Here is a 26,466-nt window from a genome sequence, read left to right on the forward strand (position 1 = left end):
AAAAAAAAATAAATTATTATTTTATTAAAATGGAATCAAAGGAGATGGACCTTCCATATTTCTGGTTAATGGGCTTCCAGATAAAATATCCCATACCTGTATTGTAACTATTAAAATGATTTTTGGCAGCAAAAATGTCCTTGTCGTTTAGTCCCAGGGTGAAAAGGAAAAGGGTAAAGCATAATATTTCTTCTCAGTGTTCCCGAGCAGTGTCCCTTACTGTCTCCTTATAGGGCACAGCTAACATCTGGTGCACATTGGCTCCTCTCCCTCCCCCTCGCCTGCACATCTACAATTTCCTTTTTGTTTCCATTAGCAAAATTCATGTGGTAGGAAGCTGTGCCTAATCTGGTCAAAAACAACATCCCTTATGGTCTAGTCCTGAGCACAGCATTAATATCATGGGATCTTTATGGCGTCTTTGTGCTTTCTCTGCTCCACTGTTCCTGGTTATGCTCTGGGGTGACTCTTTAGCCACAACCGACTATGACGGTATGTACAAAGCCAACTTCTCTCTGAAGTAGATTTAACATTCTCTTTGTAGTTTCAGTATCCAGTTATTATTCTCTGCGGTAGCATTTACTGTCCCTCTCTTCTCCCTGACTGTGGAGAGAAGTATTGAATGACGCAGTTGGTAGCAATGTGGTAACTGAGAGTAAGTTCCGAGATCCAGGGCCCCTCTTCAGAATGCAAAATACCTTCAGTTTTTGTATGAACTGGGTTCCAGCTGGGACTTGCCTTAAATAGCTAAACTTTAAACATGCCAGAAAACCAGCTCATATTTACTTAACATTGTAAGTCTCACAAACTCCTTTGCTGAGTTATACAGACTCTGTTTTATGTGACTATACAGTTATACTATATGGACAGATTGGAATTATAAGGCATTCCATGGGTTTCCCTAGTACTCTTAAAAGGAAATTTTTCTTGTACTGATTGTGTGTGCATCATTTTTCCACATTTATATCTATGTAGTTTAATGGTTATAAATCCTCAAGTTAGTGTTTGTATGTTTATGTATTGTTACCCCTCCAAGACATCTGGAGGTACCTGAACAGTTCTAAAAGCTGTGTGACAGCATTAAATGAGGCTAATTTTCCTTTAACAAAGCAAATGACTTAACTCTGAATACCGGCAGTATATATAGCACTGATCTCCCAGCAGGCTTACATGCACTAACAGAGTTAAGTCAGTTGTTCTGCAGGAGGCACAGATAAAAGAAATGGAACCATATAACCTGCCCTCAGCTGGAACTGTCCAGATTCCACCCTACACCTGTATGCCCACACACATATAACATACATACAGACACTAAACTGAAAATTTATTTTTATTAAAAAAAAAAATATATATATATATATATAATATCTGAGCAATTAAGAGGGTAAAGGAATCAAACAATATAAGTAGACAATATAAAAACATCTGGATTCTTTCACAGGGTTGCTGTTATTTTGAACAAGTAACTTACTGATAAAGGACTCATAATCATTTCTATGGGTGTTTCATGTTTAATTTACTATTATAGAAAAAACTTCGAATTATGGGAAGGCCATCTGCTATAGACTTCATTTTAATCAAAGAATTCAGATTTTTTTTTTAAAAAAGATGTAATTTTTCTCTGTAATAATAAAACAATACCTTTTACCTATTGATGCAAAAACAATCCTAATGGGTTTAATTAATGTTTAAATGAGTTTATTGGCAGGCTTAAGGTATGGAGATCATTTTGGGTAACAGGGCACATACCGGTATTATGATATAGAGAACCAAGATAACGCTAAGAACAGTACATTTTTGTTCTGCAACTCTTTCAACTACCTGTTTGCTAGGGCTTCATTGTCATAGTAACCAGACAGTAATTTGGAACTCAGAATGAAAGATGAAAAGAAGAAGGCCTTAAAAAAGCAGTAAAAATAAGAATCATTATACAATGAAAGCCTCACAGTTCATTTGATTTTTGGATGCAGTGGTCAGTGGCTGTAACAGCCATAAGGCAGCTGGAGGCTGGGGACAGGTAAAATAGGAACACTTATTCAGAAAACATAAAAAATATATAATTTTGAACAAAAAAAATTTAACTTGAAATAGGTAGCTCTATAACTTACTAAAAGTCAATTTAAAGGTGAATTTCCCAAGTAAGAATGGTGTGATTGTCTTATATACTAAAAGTGAATAAACCAGGCCTCAATTGCTAAATGTGACCAAAGTGTAAAAAGCTGGAGAAGTCCCCGTGTTTCCTTTTTTTACTCAAAATGCATTACTTCTCCCTAGAATGCCAGCATTGTTACAAATATTAAGGAAACCATGGACTTAATAGGATATTAAAGTTAGGTGTCAATCAGGGGGCTGCCTTGCACTTAGCTTTGTTCCCTTATTCCCTTGCCCATTGGTCATGTACCTAGACCTGATGAAGAACAGATAAATGCATAAGGCATGAAGGTTGGCTAAAGCAAAATGACCGCAGGCACCCCTGCAGTGGTACTTGGAACTGTGAAAAAATATGTCCATAAAATACAATTATTAATGGGTTTTCTCCATATATTGATTTGTTGGTGGTGCCCAAACAGTTTGGTTCCTTCAGTAAGATAACTCCTGGTCACCCAAAACCTTGTGTCATTTTTGGACACCTCTCTGCATCACAATAAGTGAAATAACCCCCACTTTAAAGTATTCCCTTTGGGGGAATGTGTGTGTTTTTGAGAGGTTTGGGCGCTTTCTTTGAGACTCTACACAGTTTGTGCTCCTGGTAAAGACTGAGAGATCTGTACCAAGATACCTACAGTGTTAAACTGCTCAGGGAAACAAGCATTTAATAATGGCCCTACACATTTTCTATAGCTTTATTTAAATGGCCAGCCTCTAGCACACTTTTGCAAAAAAAGTTGTGCTCACCACTAAATTATAAACTATTGGGCGGGGTGCAATAAGGCTGGGGTCACAAAATTCAGATGAGTCATTCATCTGTCATGTCCTACACTCACTTTCATCTAATTCATTAAATGAGAAGTAAAGGTAAAAACTAAGTAAACTTTCTCAGAAAGGTCTATGTAAATAGATATAAAAGCACTTACAGAAAAGTTCTTTATGAAAAGAAACACAGGATGTCTTGTCTCCTTTTATGTAAACATAAAAATTGGTATCTGACTTCCTCTCATTTAGGGCTCATTCAGGTTTGGGGCAAAAGTCTGCACAGCTCTCTCCTCTCCCCCTTTTTTTGTTCCCCCTGCCATTCATAGGAATTCACTCCCCCTCCCATAAGAATATGTGATCTGAGCTACCAAGGGCTAGAGCTACAGCAGAGAAGCTAAAATGGCAGCTGCTATCTTAAACTAATGGAGGGAGCTTCTAGGGCTGTTTACTGGCACTAATGTAGCTAATCTAATGGCAGTAAAATGCCAAAATACCTTTCCTTCCTCTTTTATACGGCTTCATTATACATTTTTTACAGGGACTTAGATTTACCTGCAACTTGTTCCCTTTCAAAATTAAAACTCCCATGACTTTGGGGATGACTTTGATGTAGATGGCCAGCTTAATGCACAGAATGTACTATATATATTTATAATGGGTGAGTGCAGAGGACCTCTTGCCTCAGCCTCTGAGACACTCTACAAGGACTCCCCACAATGTGTTTTGGTTTGTGAAATGTGAGGTTGAAGATAATGAAACCAATGAATTATTTTTATTAACTGCCATTCATTTCGCCCTCACAGATTATTCAACAGATGAACCAACTAATGACACTGAACTCCAAGACTTCAAGCTATGCCCTCGATCCTTTCCAGGGGAAATCATCAGCAAAAATAACCGGACCTACCTATGCATCTCTCCATCCTCCATAGATCACTTGAAAAGCCCCATCACTGTACTAGTCATTCCCTCCATTTATACTCTGGTATTTCTGGTGGGATTGCCAGCTAATGTTGTGGCTCTTTGGGTCTTGGCAACCAGAGTTAAGAAGATGACTTCCACTGTTTTTCTTATAAACCTGGCTGTTGCTGACCTCTTGCTCATTGTCACTCTTCCGTTTAAGATCTCATATTATTTTCTTGGCAATGACTGGATATTTGGTGAGACCTTGTGCAGAGTCGTTACTAGCTTTTTCTATGCTAACATCTATTGCTCAGTGTTACTCCTCATGAGTATCAGCGTGGATCGTTACATGGCAGTGGTGCACCCTTTTTTCTCTCGAACATTTAGAAGCAAAAACTTTGCAATTTTTATGTGTACCATTTCATGGATGATCGCAGCTTTGTCTATCTTACCCCTGGCAGCTATGCGTCAGTCCTATCCTCTGTCAACAACTGACCTTACCCTATGTCATGATGGTCTGCCAAGGAACGAACAAGTTACATATTTGTTCTATTACTTTCTATGCCTTGTTGTCTTGGGCTTCCTTCTACCTTTGTCCATCATTATATTTTGCTATGTGTCTGTTATCCGTGTGCTTATGCGAAATGAAGGAAAGTATGGCTATGCTTTAAAATTAATTGCCCTGGTTCTTGTCATAGTAATTGTCTTGTTGACTCCCAGCAATGTGGTACTTCTGATTCACTACTCCGAGCGTTTTCTTCACACTTACGGCGACCTTTATTCAGTCTATATGGTCTGCTTGGCCATCAGTTCATTAAACAGCTGTGTAGATCCCTTTGTGTACTATTACGTCTCAGATGAGTTTCGTGAAAAGGTGAGGCAACAGTTTAGAAAAAGGTCAAAATTATCAATCACCTCACTCAAGACATCCAAGGAAGTTCTACCTGCAACCACAACAACATCCCATTCTCGCTCTGTTTTGTGACATTACATACAGCATTTCTTTATCACCTACAATTGCATGATATTGTGGGGCAGCAAAGTCATGGGCTTCAATGTGCCCAAAGAGGAGACTTATTGCCAGGCTTAAAGAAGAGAAACAAACTGCTAGAGAAAAGGACACCATCTATCATTCCAGAAGAGGACAAGCCTTTATAGACTGGCATTGTCATGTGTTTCTTATGGTAGTATAAAAGAATTTTTTACAAATTGATCACTTAATGCAGTTTTATTAAAGGGGCATTTTCCTGACCAGTTATAGAGGTAAAAAACAATATTTTGTGCCCCTCATGGCACATCCTTTAATGCAGAGAGGAGGGTTTGTGTTTGCCAGATGCACGATGATTCAGAGTGGTTCCATCTGCCAGAATATTTACTGAATAGCTGCTATATATTAAATGTAGTGAATCCTTACTTATAAAATTGGTGCATTTTTCATTGAAAAAGATGATATTACCATTGCTTTGGCTCCATTGAATGTCATATTGTGTATGTTCTTCAAATAATAGTTAAATGGATACAATTCTAAAAAAATAAAATACAGTTTTTATTTATGAGTGAAAACAACTTGAAGTGTTTAACAAAGGGGAAATAATTCTCTTAATTCTGTGATGTTTTGGTCAATTATGGTTTCATAGGGAACTATATTCAGTCTCCTTGCTTTTACTCACAATGGGACAGTCTTGTGCTACTTTATAGCTAAGATTCTAGCTATGTGATATGATCTAGCAATAAAATCATACTGCAATAACCTAAGATCCTATCTGAACAGCATTATATACATGCCTAGAATTTGGAGGCCTCAACAAGCATAAGGAAATGCCTAGTGCAGTCTTTTATCGTTGGGAAATAACTTTTGGGGCATATTTAAAATTACGTGAAACAGAACTCTCACCCTCACCTTTTGAGAGAAATCAACAAAAGTCATTGGAGAATGCTGGCTTTACAAGGCAAAGTTTGTGAAGTTCTTGTGGCAGTGGGACTGATTTACTAATATCTAACACTGGTGCTAAACTGCACCAGTGTTGTTACTCATAGCAACCAATCAGATCTCTGGTTTTATTTTCTAGCTGTCTACCTTTCAGCTGGCTAAATATAGGGTTTTCTTTTTCTTAGGGGGGGGGGGGCGGTAGAATAATATACTTTTAGAAACAAAAATGATATCTAGTTATTTACAGCGACAAGTGTCTTTCTGTGTGACATAAAGCTTAGTGTAGAACCTTTCATTCTACAGAAACAAAATGGGCACTACATATTTTTTAAAAATGTTTTCCTCTGTATGTATTAAGCTACTAAGAACTTCTTCCCTCATCTTCTATATTTACTACACTTGCAGTTTTAGTCACAACAATAGAAGAAGCAGGCTTCGCGGTTGTGGGGAGCCTGGACCACAGGGTTTTCTTCCTCTGTTGTTGCATATAAATCGCTACTCCCTGCCAGCTCCCAGGTAGGAGAGTGGGTGGGTATTTAAACGAAAGCGGGTGGGGTGGGGATGAGTAAGGGGAAAGAAGGGGGCTAGGAAGGATTTGTTGCTCTGCACCGAGCCCCTCCGAAGATATTATTCAGTGAGGCCCAGCCCAGCGCTGAGTAGTTACGCCACTGGTCAGACTTGTTGATGAATTGCTGGACACAACCTTTCTTATTACTATTATTTTATTAACCTGCCTAATAAGCCTATGTAAGCAACATAAAGTGACAGTTGTGGCATGTAATGTAGAGAAATTAGGTTTCTCATACAGAATATGCTCTAATACTATCTAAACATTTTTTGGAAAATAGAGTCAATTGAAACAATAACTAGTAAAAGGGTATAGTGTCCCTTTAAAATGGCTTAGTTCAAAAGAAATGTAGGACTTTAATCTGGAATATAAACAGAATGCAAAATTTACAGTGCATGGGGGCCATGCCACAAAGGAAGAGGTGCTTAGGCAGTTTGCCATTTCATTCCAGGGCAGAACCCTTAACTGGTGTGACAGTGTGACTCAATTACATCTAAATCAGATAATATAATACACCCACCCATTATTCTAAACTCCCATTTTTTGTTTCCATTTTTGTTAAAATAATTTATGTACAGGTATACAAGATTCCTCACATTTTCTCCCAAGAGCATTGTGGCATTGTGTTGTCATTCCAGGTACAGGCATGGGACCTGTTATCCAGAATGCTTGGGATCTAGTTTTCTGGATAAGGGATCTTTACATAATTTGAATCTCCATACTTTAAGTCTAAAAAAAATTATTCAAACATTAAATAAAACCCAAAAAAGGATTATTTTGTCTCCAATAAGGATTAATTGTATCTTAGTTGGGATCAAGTACAAGGTACTGTTTTATTATTACAGAGAAAAAGGAAACCATTTTTCAAAATTTGAATTTGTTTAGAATGGTGTCTATGGCAGATTGCCTTCCTGTAATTCAGAACTTTCTAGATAACAGATCCCATACCCATACTGTATCTTTGAGAAAAAAAAGATCACTAAATGATTATATTTCTAACATTGCTGTACATTCAATTATATGAAACAGAATTATTTTTCAACTCCACATTAATAAAGTTCCTTATCTCTGCCAAGCATACCCACAATGGTTACTTGGCAACGATTAAGAATCTAGACACTAGAAGATACAGAGACAAACTAGTAACAGAACAGTTCTAGATCAGAGGTTGATAAGTTTAAGAAACTCAGGACAATACATTCTCATTTTGTCTACAAATATTTAATATTAGCCAATGGGACTGTCTAGCTGAAGACACTGCAGACTGATTTTTTCATGATCCCCCCGTCAACCACATGGTTTCTAGACTTCTTTTTATGACACCATCATCTGAGAATCATGTGACCAATATTTATATGATGTCAGATATATACTAGGTAGAAAACAATACCGAACCAACTTTAAACACTGTTTATTCTTGTTTAAGAAAGGCAGGTGAGGGAAAAATAAACCACCAGATACAAAATCACATCCATTTACATGTCTACCATAGATCATGGTAAAAGCTTATACAGTTCTGACAGCAAAAATACCACATTCACTAACATTTAGCATTGCTCCCTTTACTGCAGAGAATTGCCTGCACTGTTATACAAAGCACTAGATAGCAGACAACTTTAGCAATGAGGGTTGAGCATCTGTCCTATTTTCAGTGTATAATAAAAGCTTTAAAATATTTAGATAGAAGGTGAGTTAATGCCATTTCCTCCACCTACCCCATCCATGGGGCAGGCTGTACAACATACTGAAAATCTCAATACAATACAAATCCACCTTCAGCTGCAGCTTTAGCAATGCAAAAATACAAATATTTTCCTTTTTTAACATTTAATTTAAATATGTGTTTTAAAGAACCATAAAAACATACATATATTAAACATAATGGCTTTCAGAATTAAATTATCGGATGAGTGGAATGTCATAACAATGTTAGAGCAGACTATACAGGTTCGGGGGTGCTAGGAGTAGAATGCAGTGCTTAATGTCCAGATTTGCCAGTGCAGGTAAAAATAATGGAAATGGTAAAACAAAGCAAAAGAGAAAATAACAGATAAGAGGGACTGCGGTATGCCCTGTTTATATTGGGTATTATAGGGTATCATAGCACATCTATCAGAAATCATTCAATGGTTCAGCAGAGACAAATCTAGCTTGTGGAAGAAAAAGTAACCCTATATAACCCTACTTTAGCTTCAAGTTGTACAGTTTGGGGGAAGTGTGGCTGGGACATGTATTGTCTGTATGAACCAATTCTTTTGTATTCGGCATTCACAGATAAAAATTGCAAATCTGTTTGGCGCGAACAAATAGCTGTACAGTAAGAGAGATTTAGGAAGAAAAAAGGCAAAAGACAATGAAAATAAGAGTAAAGTGGTTCAACTATTTCTGGGAAAGATGGGTGTATGATTAAAATAATAAATAATCTGTTCCAAGGGGCTGACCTAATTAATTCCATTACATCATTTTCCTTCCAGGTTCATCCCATGATTATTAACACTTTACATGGGAGATAAATGTTAAAAATATTGTACTTTGTTCTACTTTCTGCTCTGCAAGCACGAAAGTACTAACATTAAGAACAACACAAAATCCATCCTTATCCTCCCCCAAAGCATTTGTGCTCAGTTTTGAATAGCAATGTGTCAGTATATTCCATCCCCAAAGATTGCCTATCCCTTTACTACATTTTTTGGATTCTTGATCTGCCCTCTAAACAGGGCACACTTTTGAGATAAATTATCATTGATAATCAAATTGAAATCTGCGGGAAGAATAACTGTTATTATATGCACACTTTATAATACAGGAATGCAAAAGAGATATTTGGTATATCCACAGTAAATATCGTATAGCCTTCGTTGGTAGCTCTTCCGCACATTTTACTGTAAATGCTTTGATTTCCTTTTATAAAAACAAAATGTATTCCTGTGGTTTTTAATAAGTTCCCCTACATAAGTGTATAGATGAAATCACAAAAACTGTGAAATTCTGTTAAATGTAACAGTGGTTTGACAACAGCTAAGGCAACATCTTCTCTAATAAAGTGTCCTTATTAAACTATGCAGTTCAGCAGTAGAAGCAACCGGCCCCCCAACCTGCTTGTTAGGAATCTAAAGGAAAAACAGGACGGTGAGGAGTACTGGTAAATCAAGAAGGGACACAAGGATCAAAGGAACAGCAGCAAATTCATTTGTTAACGGCAATGCTTTTAACTGTTAAAACCTGTGACCTATTTGGAAAGTGGACATCTTCACCCACTTACAACTACAGTCCTTTTCTTCACCACTTCAGAGGAAATGGTAATCTGACATTGCCTGAATCCAGAGCTTGCAATTTAAAAAGTCCAAGTCCTTTTTTTTTTTAAATCAGTTTTGTCAATGAAATAGAGTAAAACAACTTCTCAATGATATTCATTCTCTGTTGGAAAAAAAACACACACAAAAAAAATAGTGTAGATAGATTAATGGCTGCACATAACATGTACATATGTGGCTGCTGATTGGTAAAAAGCACATAAGAATTGCTTACTAGTGATGTACAGGTTGACAAAAATCCAACCCAACCTGCCCCCAACCCTGTTATCAACCTGTGCCCAGCTCAAGCTGGCAATCCACCTATATACCGACACCTGCCCACCCTGGCAATCCACCTCTATTTATCGATCTGCACCCACTCTGCCCCATCTCTTATGTCATGAAGGGGGCAGGGCAGAGCAGGCGTGGGCCTATAAAGGGTGTAAGGAAGAGTTTGTCCCAAACCTGCCAAATGTGCCTGTGAATGTAGGCCCAAACCCACCCAACCCACGAGTGCGGGGCTTCAAGCAGACCCACATATCACTATTGCTTACCATTCCTCTGTTGCTGCTGTATATATCTTTCCTGATTCTTCCACTGAGCTTGAAACAGTAATAAGTTCCACTCCCATCTCAAAGTTATCCTCGCTCTCAGCAGCATATGGATCCACATCATACTCATAGGAATAATAGGAGACTTCTGTGTTATGAGACGTAACTTCCTCTTCTGAAATAAATAAGGGCAGCTTGAGAAATTTCTTTATAGAACCAGCATTGTCTAACATATTGTCCTTTGTGTAACTCGGTACATTTTGTATTAGTTTTACAGAGCAACCACAGGGGGTTAGGGTGAGGTTAACTAATCCTGAAACAAGTCAAAAATTTATGGCTCTGGGTATAGAGTCAGGAAAGGAAAGAATAAGTCGAATTTGAGGAACTGTGGATGAAGTCCTATACATTTTAAAACACTACTTATGCTAACTATTCATCCAGAACCAAAAGTAGAACTGTTGCTTTACAGGGAAACAATTAAATTATAAGCATTATTAAACATTCACTATATACAGGATAAAATATTTTTCTTTAAAGGGGCAGTACATAGATGCAAAGGTAATTATTATTATTAATATGTATAAAGCGCCAACATATTTCACAGCGCTGTACAATGGGTATACATTGAACATACAGATTTACATACAAAAACAACCAATAAAAGTGGCAAAGACAGACACAAGTTTATAATCTAAAAGGATATAGGGTATAGGTGCTCTGGGTGGAGGCGCAATAAAAGACTGATTCTAGCTTAGGGGCAGATTTAGTCCTGTGTAGCAATAGCCTTCAACAGGGTATTTTGTTTAAAGGGATATAATAAGTTGTATATAAACAAACTCTAAGCTGCAGTCTTTGTATAATGAGCTGCTTCCTATTGCAAGGCCAACAGAGGGTTTATTTATGGACTTTTCCTTAGCAAACAGTGACTTGGGAGACCAGGAAGTGTCTTCATTTTCTTGTTTAGTGTATACTGCCCCTTTATTTAATTGCCCATATTACAAGTGACATATTGCCAAAAAATGACACAGAAACCATCATTTGAACACATGTAGGAGACATTGTGTGGACTGCATTTGCTGGGTGTGTTATGCTACCACATCTATATCCTCACACATAAAACACACAAACTGGGATTGTTGCTCATTGACAGTGACACACATTTGCCTTATTGAGTTCTTCTGACTGTCAGCTTGTTTCTAGGTCCTATCCTCACACAACCTTTACTGAAAGACTGAAATGACATTTACCTGTCTTCTCTGGGATCATGTCTTGGTCTTTATTTATAGTTACATGAGTTGCGTCTTCTGATACTGTCTCTTCTGAAAGAAAAAAAGTTGATGATCATCTGCTAAAAATCTAACCACACAACTTCCACTCCACTTTATATAACATGGTAATACCACTGACGTGGTAATACTACTGACCCTCTTTATTTTATGTGATAAAAAGGCATGCTCATAGGATGAACATAATTAGATATCTTAAGGATGAGATGCTTTCTTATAATTGTCGGCCAGCTGACTATCCATGTGTGTAAAGACACTGGCCAGGAACACTACAATAAATGCAAACATCGTTATGTTGACTAAATAAAAAAAAATATCTTTATGTGTATGGCTGCCTCTATTAGAACGTGGTGTTGTATTCCTACCTGGAGTGCACTGGGACATGGGCACACGCTCAATTCTGGTGTTATTTCTGCAGGCTGTTACTTCCAGCTGGCACTGGTTCTGATAAACAGTACCATCAGAGCCACACACTGGATCTCCATCATACCCACAGTCTCTATAGCACATACACCTCTCAAAATGATCCTCTTCTGGGCATGAAAATGTCCCACTGCAAGGCCCATTGGGAGAAAAAGCTAATATGGAAAAAAAACCAAAGTGAATTCATATACAAAACTATGGGTAGGAAGTACTTTGCACATTTTATTCATTGTCAATGAAGGTTATTGCTACAGAGGTCACTGAAGTGCAGAGAAACATATGGAAGAAATCAGGAAGGAACTGGGATGTATCAGTAAAGTGAAGAAAGATAAAAGAGAGTTGCAGTAAAAGGCTAGTACAATCAAATAAATAGTACTATAGTGCTTGCCTTGCCTGAGCATGGTTTACTGAAGCAGAGTAAAGCAAGGGATAAGCAAACAAATGCCTGTGAATATAGCAACCCTTTACAGTTTTTCATATTCCCAAGTTTAGAGCAATTATTGATCATTTATATAAAAATTGCTGATTATGCTCAATTTTTCTGTGATAAAAACAGAATAAAATATATTTCCTTATACAGATAACAAAACAGGCTATATCATTAACATTACATTACATATGTGCGTAGTATCAACACTTTTGGTTGCTAATACCCCTTTAAAGTGAATGATGTAGCCAGTGAGATGTAAAGCCAAAGTGCGGGCGTTACACCAGAGGCAATTAAAGGAGAGATATCATATAAAAATTAAGAATGTACCAGTGAATTATACTCCTCTAGATATAGAAGGATTGTGCTTACAAAAGTTGTATTCCAGACTGATTTATTGAGAAATTCTCCCAAAACCCCACTAGTCCCGCCCATCCGTTCCACTTCCTGCTGGCTGAATTCTCTGAATGTGCAGGGGAGCCGGCAGCCCTCCGTACACTGCACTGTAAGATAGGAACCAATCAGCAGCTAGGCTGACCTGATAGGGAACTGAAGCCTGTCTTTACTTGTGTGAGTGCAGGGCTGTGATTGGCTCTCCCCCTCCTACTGGGCTTGTGGCAGGGACCATTAGGGCACGCCCACTCTTCATTTCAAACTCAGACAGAGAAGTGAGAGGATCTATAGGGAGCTCCAATAAAGGGGCCATTGTTACAGATAGGATTAATGTTTAGCCCAAAGTGAAACCAGCACCGTATATTATTCAGAATTGCTTACAAAATTAGGGGTTTTCCCATTTATCTAATTTGTCCCATTTAAATTCAGGGAGACACATGCAGAAAGGAGGCTGTAATGTGTAGGAAGAAAGCAATGTTTTTTACACAGAGAAGTAAATAAAACTGCTTATGGATAAAACACAAGGCAGATATACAATAAAAAATGTAAGATACATAGCATGATTATGTATGAAAGAAGGAAACCCAGGTGACATTTAGAGTAGGTAATTAGTTCTGCTAAGGCAATAAAGTACAACCAAGAAGCCAGTTTATGCTTTGGGTCCTCAATCAGGGTACACTATTTTTTTATTTTGTATCCTACCAAAATTAACACCATCTGGGGGTCTTGATAAACAGAGACGTTTGGGATCTAAAAAAGCTGTGCATCACTGTGCTAAAATCAAGCTCAGACACTGAGATACAAAACAGAGATACAGAATAGATCTGCAAGTGTCTAAATACTTATGAACTAAATAACACACCCCATTGGCCTTTAACTGATTGCTAGGTGCTCAGAGCTGAAGGTCATCAACAGCAGCAGGGCAACAGGATAGACATCACTTATGGAAAGAAAACTGATTATATATATATATATATATCCAAAAAAGACCAACAACACCGAGTTATATTCCAAAACGGCTGTTCATGCGTTTTTAATACACAATTGATTGTTTTTGGAATATAACTCGGTGTTGCTGGTCTTTTTTGGATATTTAAATCATTTACCTTGCACCTCTCTCTCTCTCTCTCTCTCTCTCTCTCTCTCTCTCTCTCTCTCTCTCTCTCTCTCTCTCTCTCTCTCTCTCTCTCTCTCTCTCTCTCTCTCTCTCTCTCTCTCTCTCTCTCTCTCTCTCTCTCTCTCTCTCTCTCTCTCTCTCTCTCTCTCTCTCTATATATATATATATATATATATATATATATATATATATATATAAAAAGGTGATTGTCTTCTTTTCTGTACTTTTGCCAAATATATTTTCTGGCCCAGAGGAGGCAAGACCAGTTATTAACAGATGATTTTGCTATATACCAGAAAGTCCTGTGTCAGATGACATTGCTGTTTTATTATGTGCACCGTGTTTTAGTTTGTGTTTCTGACCTGTCCAATGATTAGCAGAGCTTTCCACCTCATTACACGTGGTTCCATCACAAAGCTCTCGGGATAAGGGGCTGCTCTCGCTTGCATTGTAGAATCTTGTGGCTTCAAAAGCTATATACATACAAACAAGGGAGGAGATTGTTTTTTAATGACCATGCTTAACAATACCCCAAATAAAGCATCTACATTGTTAAGATATGTCTATATATATCGGTGGCCTTCACCTTCACCGGTGGTTCTTAGAGAAACAGAACCTACAAACATTCATATCTATTAATCAGCTGTTCTCCTGGGTGATACAGTTTGTCTGGCTCAGGCACAGGAGAAATGCATAAAATTGACATTTATAAAGAAACAAATTCTTTATAAATCAGACACACATATTTGGATCAAGAACTAATGGCCCTTATTTTGGTACCTTTGCTGGTTATTATCACTGTGTTACCCAACTTTAATAAAAAAAAAACTATATAATATTGTACAGCAAAATGCTGTTATAACCAAGAGAGAATAGAAAGCAAGTTTCAGCTATGCATTATATGCTACTAAAACTAGTTGCTAGTGTAAACCATAAATCCTGAAGATATTTAACTTACTTGATGTTCAAGTGAGCCAAGACATTACACTTTGTTCATACTACTTGATCTTGCTGTCTTTTGGGCTTATTTGCCAACAACTTGCATCTGGGCAGTAACCCATGGTAACCAGTCAAATTTTTGTTTACACTGTTCTTCATACAGCTGAATTAAGAAAGCTAATCAATAAGTGGTTGCTTTGGGTTACTTCCCAGTCTATTGTTTGTAAGAAGCCTGTTTGGCAACACTTATTCCATGACAAGAGATCTCAATGTAAAAGAAAGGAAATCTATATCGAGCCCTATAGTTCATATATTTTGTTATGACTCTCGCTTTGCAGAACCAAATTATTGGCCTTAACAGGCATTAGCAGAATTTCAGTTTGATAGTACACACTAAATCAGAAAGTCTAGCCATATCATTCCCTAATGCATTCTTATGGCAATCGCATGGGTTTGTGCATACCATGTGAAAAGACATAGCCAGAAGATGTTGCATCATGCTGCAGGAACCCCACTGGACCTAATATAGTACTGACAGTAAAGTATAAACTTATTGTATATTAACAGACAGAAGCTTCAGTCCACATGCCATAAGAGTTACTCAAATGGCAACATTTTATGCATTTGGTGAGTAAGCACTTTATTAAAGGCATCTGAAAACAAGCAGGTTAGGATGGTTGTATAAAAAGTATAATTCCCACTGTGTTTAGTACTTTTTATGATATATTCATTCAAAGATTGTATCAATTGTATCATAATTTGCTTTTAGTTACTGGCAGTCAAGCTACACAAAATAATTGTCTTTATAAATATTTCGTATTTATCTTTTGCACTGGAACACACATTAACATACTTCCCTCTCAAAGGGACTACAATTTCTAATAAAAAGAGTTTGCAGTGATAGAAATATGCAAACAATTGATCCCCTTTGCAAAAACAGTGAATGTGATACTGTATCCCCAAGTATGGAAACTTTTATATACGTATATGGGAACTAATTATGTGTTCTTAACCCACTGAGTTCACAACTGATAGCACATTCTTTTAACATATTATAACTGACCTTAACCAAATAAGTAGGGCAGAAATGGTGTTCATGTTTCGGGCTTCTGTACCTGCCCAAGCCAACCACAGCCCTTTAGCAGGGAAGATCTGTGCCTCCAAAGATCCCACAGTAGCACCCCATGTTCTTTTTTGCTGATTCACTGCACATGCTCTGTGCTGCTGTCACTTACTGAGCTTAGGAAACCACTCACAATATACTGTATATATAGAATATAAATGTCACATTATAAGGCTGATTAGTAATTAATACTGAAACCAGTGCAATAAGCACCAGAATTTAATAATCAGCCCTGCAGCATCAGCTTCTATGACAAGCAAACTACATATTCTGCTGGATAATTTGTGACAACTCCTAAGCTTAGCTTCTTAACAGCCGCCCAGAGCACACTGAGCATGTGCGGGTCACTGACTTCTAACTAAATCCAACTGTGAAGGCCTGGATTATAGTTGCTATAAAGATGCTGAATCTTTAGGCTGGTGTAATAAGTTCAGTATATAAAATATAGAATATTTAGCCATGTTCAATTTTAGGGTTTAATGTACTTTTTCAGTCCAGGAATTTTTTGCACCAAAACTAGTTCAACTATAGAAAGAGAATAGAATGAAGGTGCCGCACTGCTCTCCCTTGCTTTTCACAGACTGATCCATGTCTGCCTGTCTCCCAGTAGAAGATTGTGGCTGCAGAGAAGAGCACAAATGAGGGCTGAGGTGTTTAGAGGTGCAGATAAAGGTGATGGTGGGAGGGTGGAGACCTGTGCTATCAAGTGAGCATCCTGTGGCAATGGCCAATCATTAAACAGAATGCTGCTCATGAAAGGACAGCTGAGGATATGATGGGTAGGAATATTGTGTGACAGGATTTTAAAGGACATGGAACACGTGCATGCTCCAAAGATGTATGTCACACACACCATAATTAATTTACAAATATGTTAATAAATGGCTAATTATGTTATTAATAAAATGTATTAAAATTTCCTATACAATTTATTAGTGTTGTTTTTTGTTATCAATATAACCAAAAAACACCAGCATTATTTATAGCTAAACTAAAATTGTCTAAAATCGCTGGGAAAAATGTGCAACTCACCAAGGACAGCAGCAGCTTTGCACTGAATAAACATGGATTATGGACATGTTTATTGCCTTCATTTTTGTGCTAACAAAACTGCAGAGATGATGGGCAAAGAGTTATAGATAATTTTAAACTGAAACCATCATCCATTATGTGAAATAATTTGGATAGAACTTGTATAAAACAGTGAAACACTTATAGAGAGCCATCTGTTGGTTGAATCTGGTATTGGATGTTCATATTTGGCTACTGATGAATACAACTTCTACCTTTGGGGACAACAAGACTGACAACCCAATACAGCAAACACTGCTGAGCCATACAGATAAATAAAATATGCCCTCCTTATGCTGGGAAATATAGCAAGCATGGTAGGCCAACTTTTTTTAAAATTCCATTTGTCTATAAATACACTCACCGTAAAACCTATTTTTAGGCATAAAGCACATACTGAGATCATCCCTTGCAAATCTCTGTCTCTGTGCGGCCCTAAAAATGAGCAAAATCCACTTGTAATTGTAACTAAAATGATTTTCTTTCAATTGGAAGCCTTGCTATTTTGAAATAAAAACCAAAGGAAATCAGTGCATAATTCACAAATGAAAGAGATTTAATACATACTTGGCTCGTAATAGTCGTAAATTTTGACAGGTACTGGAGCAGTTTTTCCCACAATATACTCCCGAAATGCTTGCAGCTTTACACAGGTCAAACACTGGCTGGGAATCTGCAGGATGAATTTATTTAGGAGATTTAACAGAACATGCAATGCCTTTTGCACATTTATTCATACAGATCCATGACTGCAGGGAGCCCAGTCATTGATGTGGAAATGAAAACAAGAATATAGTACAGTTCAGTATGGCAGAGGGGGGCCAGAGGAGTATTTATATACAGGTACCTACATAATCAAATATAAATTTAGTTTTAAAACAATAAAACTCCCTAGCTACCACCAGATTAAACCTACGGAAATAGTTAGTTAAAGCATATTGTGCTGCTACGTAGCCAATATTCAAGCTGGAAAAAAGGATAAATGACACAGGTTACATAGCAGATAAGCTCTGTAGACTACAATGGTGTTTTACAGAGTTTATCCGTTATGTAACCTGTGCCACTTAGCCCTATTTCAATTTGAAGCGCTAGTCCCAGAGCTAGACAGCATTTTTTTTTTATATAAACTATAGGTGTTTTCTGAAGCAAACACACAACTTTTAGCAGTGCAGAACATTATATTTCAATCACTTTGATACACATTTTTTTTCAGAATTGTGAAAATGCAACTCACCTCATCAAAGTAGAACAGCACTTTTCTGCCATCTATCTCGTAGCGTTTGAGTCCAATTTGCTTGTTTAAGAGCAGCTAAAAAAGTAATAAAATGCATGTTACTATTCAGTGCCTTACATGGGCATATCACAAAAATGACATTTAATATGTCTTAGCATGAATATATTTTAGTAATCAAGTGTAAAATTAAATTAGTCATAGAAGGAAATTATTGCTTTAGCTGGAAATCATACCCTAAAACACCTTCTGATTTTGCCAATTCTTTGCAGTGATGGTTATATATTGTGACAAGCTTTACGCAACACAGTTTCTCTGAACTTGCTGTATGAACTTTGTGTGTTAATTAGCACAATCATTACATTTGTTCTGTTTGTGCATAATAGTAAACTGACAAGTTATATATTAAGTGGATATATGTTGCTGTGTAACATATCCACAGTATAATGCATTAAATTTTATTGTAAAAAAGACGGTGGGGGTCTTGTGTGTTCTTTGCAATAAACTCCATAATAGAACACATTCTTGTTCTACTTGTTTTGGGTTAGGACTTTCTGAATGCTTAGATGTAATTTGAAGGATTCCATTTGTTGGCCCCACAGGATCCTAATGAGGCCAATAAAACAGAATTCCTCTCCCTGCTGGGAACCCCACACATTTCCCGGATACATCTTTCCAAAAGGGCTCCGTCTGGGCTGTGGAATGCCCAGGACGCCATGTGCCATGGGGTGCAGGAGACACTGAAATGCGTTGTTCACTGAAATCACACTATGTTCATATAGCTAGAAGCTCACACTGTAACCTCTTCAGTACAAAACTGGATAATTATATCCCCAGGAACAATTGCTGTTCAGGAAATTTAAATTACATGTAATCTGGAGTATTTCTTCCCTGTTTTGGCATTCACATTTAAAGGTAGCATTACTCTCTCCAGCAACTTACTGACTTTTTTTTTTTTATTTGAACATATTGCCTTATAATAGAAATAAAATTGTGATTAGCAGTACAGAAGGTTAGAAAATACTGCAATATTTTAGGATTTTCAGTGAGGATATTTATAGCAATACAAAAATAAGGGAAAGTTTTCTCTTGGCTAAATAGAACACATTAGTATATATTCCAGAAGGAAGATTTGATCCAAATAAAAACATGCATTACATCATATATCCACATTCTAATGGAGAAAAGAAGGATAACACTACAGTAAAGCACTAGGAGCAGAATACACACTTTGTTCAACATGAGTGCAATTAATAGAACTTGTGCTGAACATTCTTTTTGCCTATCATTACTATAAATTATATTATATAACTATCACTGAAAAATTTGTTTTTTTATCTTGAGTTAAATAGTTATACCAGGAAAACTAAAGCTACTCCAGGTTAGGTCCTTTTATTGAAGATAATTAACAAAATAGAAAACATTCCCCACCATTGTGGTTTGCAGTTTTGTTATGTTGTTACCTCACAAGGATCAAAGATGGAGTAACTTTATTTTCCCTGTTTGGCTCAAGAAATAACAAAATTCATTGATACTCAGTTATTAACAGTAGGCAAAAAATATTTTCAAGCCATATTCACTGAAAGCATGCTGAACAAGGGTGTATGTGGCCCCTTTAAACTGAAACCTGCAATGTTTTAGCAAAGTAAATGGTAATAAAAATATATTTTTAAAATAAATGTACTTCCAGGATGTGAGAATATTATATGGGTGCATAAGTGACTTTCCATGCAGATACACATTTATATGTGGTACAGTGCATGCCAATAGTCTAATTCAACTTATTACATGTAGTAAGCCATTTATTTCTCATGTAGCATGTTGGAGGGTTGAATTCTATCCAAATAATGATATCATAAAATGAAGTCTGTGAGGCCCTTGAACAGACTGGGAGCCATAAAAGTTCCTTTGAGGCCTCATTTGGCCCACATGATCCAATCAGTGTATACTAGAAAAGGTAACCAAATAAGTGTATAACAACTTATTGAGTGTTTTTATTCAGTTGACATGTCTTTTTATATAAGATGATTATGAATTTAAGTTCATACTGCAGATTATACCTCTATAAAGAAACAACAAGAATAGTAAAAGTAGCAGTAATAAAGAACCAGGAACTGTCACTGATGTTTTGCATTGCAGTCAATTGGAAAAAAAGGGGGAGAGTTTACCTGCAGTCAAGCAGCTGCAAATCTCTAGTTCTGGGTCAGAGCAATGTTGTAATGTATAATATAATGTTTTTTATATTTTATATTAAAATAAGTACTTCAATGACCCTCAAACACAGAGCAATCCCAATGGATAAAGGGTTACAGCAGCATAACTTTCGGATCAATGCCGTCTTTGAGTTTTACTTAGAGAAGAACTCCCAGTATGTGCTGTCACTGAGGGTCACATAAGTCCTTACTACTGAGGCCTATATAGCTTAAACACCTTAAACAAAATGCATTTATTGCATAAATACTTATTTGGACCAGTACTACAGTACTGATATCATGTAACACAAGGTGAACTTGCCCTTAAATTACAGCACAAAGAGACAACAAAATTCTCACAACAAAGATGGGTACATTATACCTAAGCACTAAACCCATCAATGTGCCATAAGTGCAATTCAAACTGACTGCAAAGGAAAACAATTGCTGACAATTATTATGGAGACAAGATAGGAACACTAGCCTTAAAAATATGATATAGCTCGTGTTGACTGGGGTAATTCTCTATTTGTTTTCTCCACGTACTCTGGTATTTTTATTGTGTGTTTACAGTAGCAGGGCGGAAATATTAGAGAAATCCCTGTGTGGAAATGGGTGTAAAAAAGATGAAAGGAAATGTGTAAAATGTGCAGGGAAGGGCAATGGCGTGCATTAACAGGATAGGATGGAATTGTGTGGAAAGGCAAAGGGGCAACTAGAATGTGGCTTTTGAACTTGACTAGAGTTAATAGCTTGCCTGTTCCACATGAGTAGGTAATGTGGTCTTTCATCACCAGAAAAAAACACAATCATCAGAGAGAAGAGAGTGGTTAATATACATAGCAGCAGTTGCCACAAGGACAAATGTGTTAACACAAAAGCAACTTAAAGAATACTTTTTAATGGGGTCTGTCACATTGCAATAGGCAGCAGATACACATATAAATGAAAATGCTTCTACAATTGAATTTTATATATGGGATCCACCAGTCTCAATTGATAGAAATGGTTAAATAAATGAGAGAACAAGGAAGGGCTGAGAGGAGGGGGAAGGTGCAGGCATTCTGTTTTTATGAAGTCCCTAAGAAGACAGGCGCCACTAAACATAAAACAGAGAATGTTGGAAAGTTACAACCCAGCACCATTCTCCAACCAGTAATTCTCACAGGCTTCACGTAACTTTGATGCTATTAAATTATTTCTTATTTAAACAACCAAATAAAACGGCTATGTTCTATACAGCTCCTCTCTTAAACTCCTCTGGTTGCTCAACATATCCTGTATCAAGCCTCTTATTCCCCATATTATCTAACCCTAAAGCTGCTACTCGATACTCATTCTGCTTAACAGAATTTCTGCTTCTCTCTAACTGAGGTTATTATCCTATATAACCCCTAATTATAATTCCTCATCTTATTTACAGTTCTTGCTGTTGCCCTATTAATTCTTTCTATCGGTGCTTTCAGAATTCTCTTGCCCGTGCTGTTAGTTACAAGGACTGTAGTTCTGCTGGGGAAAGGCATTCAGCACTGGTTCTTAGCATGGGGTGCTTAATGGGGGTGTTATTAATATATTTTGACTTTGAGCCAGAGACAAACTGAGACTTAAAATCAGTACTGGCATGTTATGCATACCAACACATTTTTAGTGGTAGGCTCACAGCCAACTGCAAAAGGAAGTGCATCCGACAATTACAAAACAAACAGGCAGCAAAGTATAAGTCTGAAATGATTAAGATGTATACAATATATAATGGCAACTACCACATGGCAAGTTATACCTAGCAAAGCTAATAATATAAGTACATTTATGACATATATCAAATCCAACACAGCACATTTTATGGTTCAGGACTATTCAACAGCTCACATGCTCAAAATACCCAACATGAAATATCAAAGGGCGGGAGAAGTATGGAAGACAAGGGGCTGATTTATCAAAATGAGTTTAGAGCTTAATACATAAAACCTTACCCTCATTTTATTCATTTCTATTGGAGTTTTAGAAGCATATTTATCAATGAGGGAACATTTGATCATTTGATAAATACACTTCTAAAATTAGGAATAGGATTCCATAGGAATCAATAGAACACGGGTTTGTTTTTTTGTTTTAAGCTCTAAATCCAAGTGTAACCGTCATTAAAAATAAAAATCTGCAAGTAAAAAGGTGCTTGTTTATATATATATATATATATAATTCAAATGTTAGAACTTCCTTTAAGTATAGGGAAATATTTGCATACAAAAGGTTTGCAACAAAGAGGACTATATTATATATATTCAATGTTAACTATAACATTGAATGGCATTTATTTTCTAGCTCTGTCTGTGCAAGTTATGCCCTATAATTGTCATCATCTGCCCTGTAACCTGCTTGCTATTACTTCCCTCAAACCATTCAACACACTGTCAAAGGCAGATAGACAACTGAGAACTTCACACAGTGTCGGACAGAGGTACCTGGTGCACACCAGAGAATCTCACCTAGGCGCCCACCAAACACATATACGCATAATGGCCACTGCAACGCCCACCACCCCTCTCACAGCTAACACTGCCCCCGCTACGTACACGCACAAGCGTGTACATCAAAATATTGGGCCTACAGTGAAAATTGTCATTGAGCATATTAACCCCAGAAATGCCAGTAAGAAATAGACAATAAAACACCTTAGACATGCCAGTAAGTTCACTGCCAAAATAGACGATTAATATTAAAGCCAGGCATGCTAGTAAGATGAGTGCTAACAATAGACAAATGAACCCCACACATGCCAGTATGAACAAAAAATGAAAAATAAACAAATTAACTCCAGATATAATTAGAATTATAGCACCCACTCTTGCTCATGCACAATCCCACCAACATTTCCTCTTTCTCAGTGTGCCTCCCATGCTCCTTCCTCTGCCAAAAAAATGGCTGTGCATCCCACAGTGGATCACACAGCCATCTTTCCTTCCAAAGTATGGTCGGGAGAAGGCCCAGCAATCCATCAGGGAAGGGTGGCGGGGTGCCCGGCAGTCTGGCAGCAAAGGGTTGGGCAGTCTAGCGTGGAGGCTGGCAGAGAGGCCCAGCAGGGTGACAGAGAGGGTGACCAGGGACCAACCAGCAAAGTGAAGGGGAGGTCAGTGGGGGCCCAGAAGGTTAATGGGGCTGGTGGGAGTGGGGGCAGCAGGGTGCAAGATGAGTGGGCAGGACAGAAGGAAGACAGCCAGTGTGTGTATGTGTGTGTGTGTGGGGGGGGGTTCAGTCCAACCCTGATTTCACATATAATTTCCACCTGTCTGCTCTTTCTTCTTCTGCTTCCATGTTCTCATATTTCTTTTTCTGCTTGCACATGATAGGCAGTACCGCCGCTCCCTATACGCAGAGTACGCAGTCTGCGTAGGGCACCAACTCCCAGGGGGGCACCATCACAGCTGTTTTAAAAAATCGTTTTTATAGGAGTAAATAAGGCAGAGGCCGGCGGCAGGGAAAGGGTTAACAAGGAGCGCAGTACACATTCTGGGATATCGTCTTGTTTACTGGTGGCAGGCAGTACCAGTAGCCAATCAGCGCTCTCTCTCCGGGGGCTGGGTTATATGCCGCATTATATTGGCTAAGGCCAACGACGCCTCCACCAATGAGAACTACTCATCCCAAGAAACGAATAACAAGCTCTCCGGATAGTGCCCGGCGGCAGCGGCAGGAACAGAGCCCCGATGAAAGGCAGGAGCGGAACCCCCCGTACTGAGTCCAGGTAACGCCGGTAGATCAGCTGATCATGGTGGGGCTCTTACAAAGGGAACTGTCTATTGAGGGGCCCTTACATAGGAAATAGGCACTGTGTCAGCTGCGGGCATTTACATTGTCTTGCTGATTGTGAGCTCTGTATTTATGTATTTACTTTTTTGAATAAAGTTCTATTTTGGCCCCTATAGTAGGAGTTTTTTTTTATTATTTTATTTTTACTTCCGTAATATTTGGGGGAGGGGGAACAAAAGTAAATTTCTGCTTAGGGCACCCATTTGGCCAGCAGCGGCCCTGATGATAGGTATCTTGTATTATGACCTAACTTCCTAACTGACCCTTTCTGCCTAATTAATGTAGATGCAAGACACCTCTGGAGAATGAGTTGCTGGACAGGACATCCGGTACACTGTTTTCTATAGTGATATTGACACTAAAAACTACTTTTCAAAAAATTAATGTACATAAAAAGTTCTCTATCGGTCATATAAATAATATAAAGAAAATGGATCACAGCACCATTTGACAATAAAATACTACAGCAAACCAACTTAATTTTGAAACCTCCTGAATAATGTCTCTGTATACTTTTAGTTATTTTTACTGTTAATACTTGAAACAGAATCCCTGCTTTTGCTAATAGTGGCTGCTCCATGTAATACTTTGTAATACTATACTCACTAAATACAAAATTTTAATCTCTCTACATTAGTCTTTTTGTTTTATAAAGCCCTGATCCAACTAGTTTTTGTCTAGACCTTTCACAATACTGCAGGAAACTTACATTGCATATATGTCTTTTATTGTTTTTGATGGTGTCTCTATGGAAAATCTGCCTATTAAAGATGGCAGAGGAAAAGAAATGGAGAAATTACTAGATCCTACATAAAAAGATTCAAATGCCATATAAGTTTGCAACTTGTTGTAACATTAAGAATAGTTTACATATTTATATAAATAATATAGTATTGTTGTTAAGAAAAAAACACACTGATATGTGGAATGTACCCCTAAATGCCACTGACGGTTGCCTTTGTCAAGTTACCATTCTGGGGTTAAGCAGCACTAGCGTTTACAGTTTACATCTATATGCAATAAGCAGCATCCTCTGAGCAGCCTCTAGCCCAATTCAATCCAGATGTTGGATATTATGCAAACCTTTAGGAAGTTGTAAAAACAATTTCTTTAGAGCAGATCTGTCACCCATGGCTTTCCAATCCAATTTGTGCATAAAATCCCTTCCACCCATTAAAAGATCCTGACTACTCATACATATCCAGAAATGCATGCAAGCACATTTTCTTATTCTTTATTAAATCTCAACCCATGTATTGAAAATGTTCCTTCCTACATTACAAAAATGAAATGTAGTTAAAGGAAGTGTAGTTTGACGTTCATATATACGTTCTGATTTTTGCGCAGAACAACAATATAAAGCTGAAAAGAGTTGGCTATTTGTATATACTCTGAATAACAGTTATTGGCACATAATTACCTGCTCCAAACTTTCAATGTCTGCTCTGAAGCCTGATAATAAGGCCAGTTCTAAAACAGCCATGTTAGAAGCTCCAGCATGAAGCCATCTGAAAAATGAGGTAAATATATATTTGTTTATTACAAGAATGTCTGTCAGAACCTGCCAGCAAAGTTGAACCAAATCTTCATTTAATATCCCTGGTAAAGGATATACACAATATGAACCTTGCCTCACAGAACATGCACTTTTGAAAAGTTGAACACGGAATAATATTTCTAGAAATGAATCATATTTATACAGAAAATATGTAATCAAAGAAATATCTTCCTTTTTATTGATGTTACTGCTTCGTTAAGCACAAAAGTTAAAAACTATTTCATCTAAATAAACCATTTTCATAAAAATATACTTTTTTAGTAGTATGCATTATTGGATAAGTACTTAAGCGCTAAGGGTTGTCCCCTGGATTATACGATTCACTCACACACAAACTAAGGGCACATGCATATGCTAGGTTACATCAGCCATTTAATGGACAGAGCTCTATCTTTTTCTCCTACACTTATTCCTGTTACAATTAAAGCTGCATTATTTCCTGTCAGGTGATCACTGAGGGAGCACACAGACCATCACAAAATGGTGGCTCTAGGTAAAGGATGTAAATGGGTAATATTTACTGATATACATTGCCAATACAGTAAGATTCAGGCACTCTTCACTGATATGTATTGCCAATACAGTAAGATTCTTTAATAGGTCACTTGTTATGATGTACATTAGTGGTTGCTTAAGTATTCATTTTGAAGATATAGTACCAAAATTTACATATCTATAGTATTCACTTCATAAAGGTAACACAAATCATTTTATTAACCTTAATATAAACATCAGTAAACC

General features: G+C 37.3%; 2 protein-coding genes across 2 annotated transcripts in view; one reads left to right on the plus strand and one right to left on the minus strand.

Annotated features, from left to right (window-relative positions):
* Positions 1-220: 220 nt before the first annotated feature.
* f2rl3 (F2R like thrombin or trypsin receptor 3) lies at positions 221-5,379 on the plus strand. Its single transcript, XM_002934371.5, has 2 exons — positions 221-492; positions 3,717-5,379. The coding sequence occupies exons 1-2, from the start codon at positions 402-404 to the stop codon at positions 4,799-4,801; spliced, it is 1,176 nt and encodes a 391-aa protein (XP_002934417.1). The 5' UTR covers positions 221-401; the 3' UTR covers positions 4,802-5,379.
* A 2,330-nt stretch (positions 5,380-7,709) lies between these two features.
* Positions 7,710-26,466, minus strand: part of cpamd8 (C3 and PZP-like, alpha-2-macroglobulin domain containing 8) — a 65,695-nt gene continuing 46,938 nt past the window's right edge. Inside the window, exons 36-43 of the mRNA XM_002934370.5 lie at positions 25,588-25,675; positions 18,172-18,246; positions 17,505-17,610; positions 14,167-14,277; positions 11,810-12,022; positions 11,406-11,477; positions 10,162-10,333; positions 7,710-9,731 (exon numbers count right to left, since the gene is read on the minus strand). Coding sequence (XP_002934416.1) covers position 9,731; positions 10,162-10,333; positions 11,406-11,477; positions 11,810-12,022; positions 14,167-14,277; positions 17,505-17,610; positions 18,172-18,246; positions 25,588-25,675 — 838 coding nt within the window. The 3' untranslated portion in view covers positions 7,710-9,730. The remainder of the gene's footprint in view (positions 9,732-10,161; positions 10,334-11,405; positions 11,478-11,809; positions 12,023-14,166; positions 14,278-17,504; positions 17,611-18,171; positions 18,247-25,587; positions 25,676-26,466) is intronic.

The sequence above is a fragment of the Xenopus tropicalis genome, chromosome 1 (genome assembly GCF_000004195.4).
Source record: "Xenopus tropicalis strain Nigerian chromosome 1, UCB_Xtro_10.0, whole genome shotgun sequence".
Taxonomy (NCBI): Eukaryota; Metazoa; Chordata; class Amphibia; order Anura; family Pipidae; genus Xenopus; species Xenopus tropicalis.

Bases quoted from the DNA above. Each gene is read 5' to 3' on its own strand.
- f2rl3 (XM_002934371.5), top strand. From the start codon at position 402: ATGGGATCTTTATGGCGTCTTTGTGCTTTCTCTGCTCCACTGTTCCTG. The intron at 493-3,716 runs GTATGTACAAAG...TCGCCCTCACAG, and splicing joins AGCCACAACCGACTATGACG to ATTATTCAACAGATGAACCA.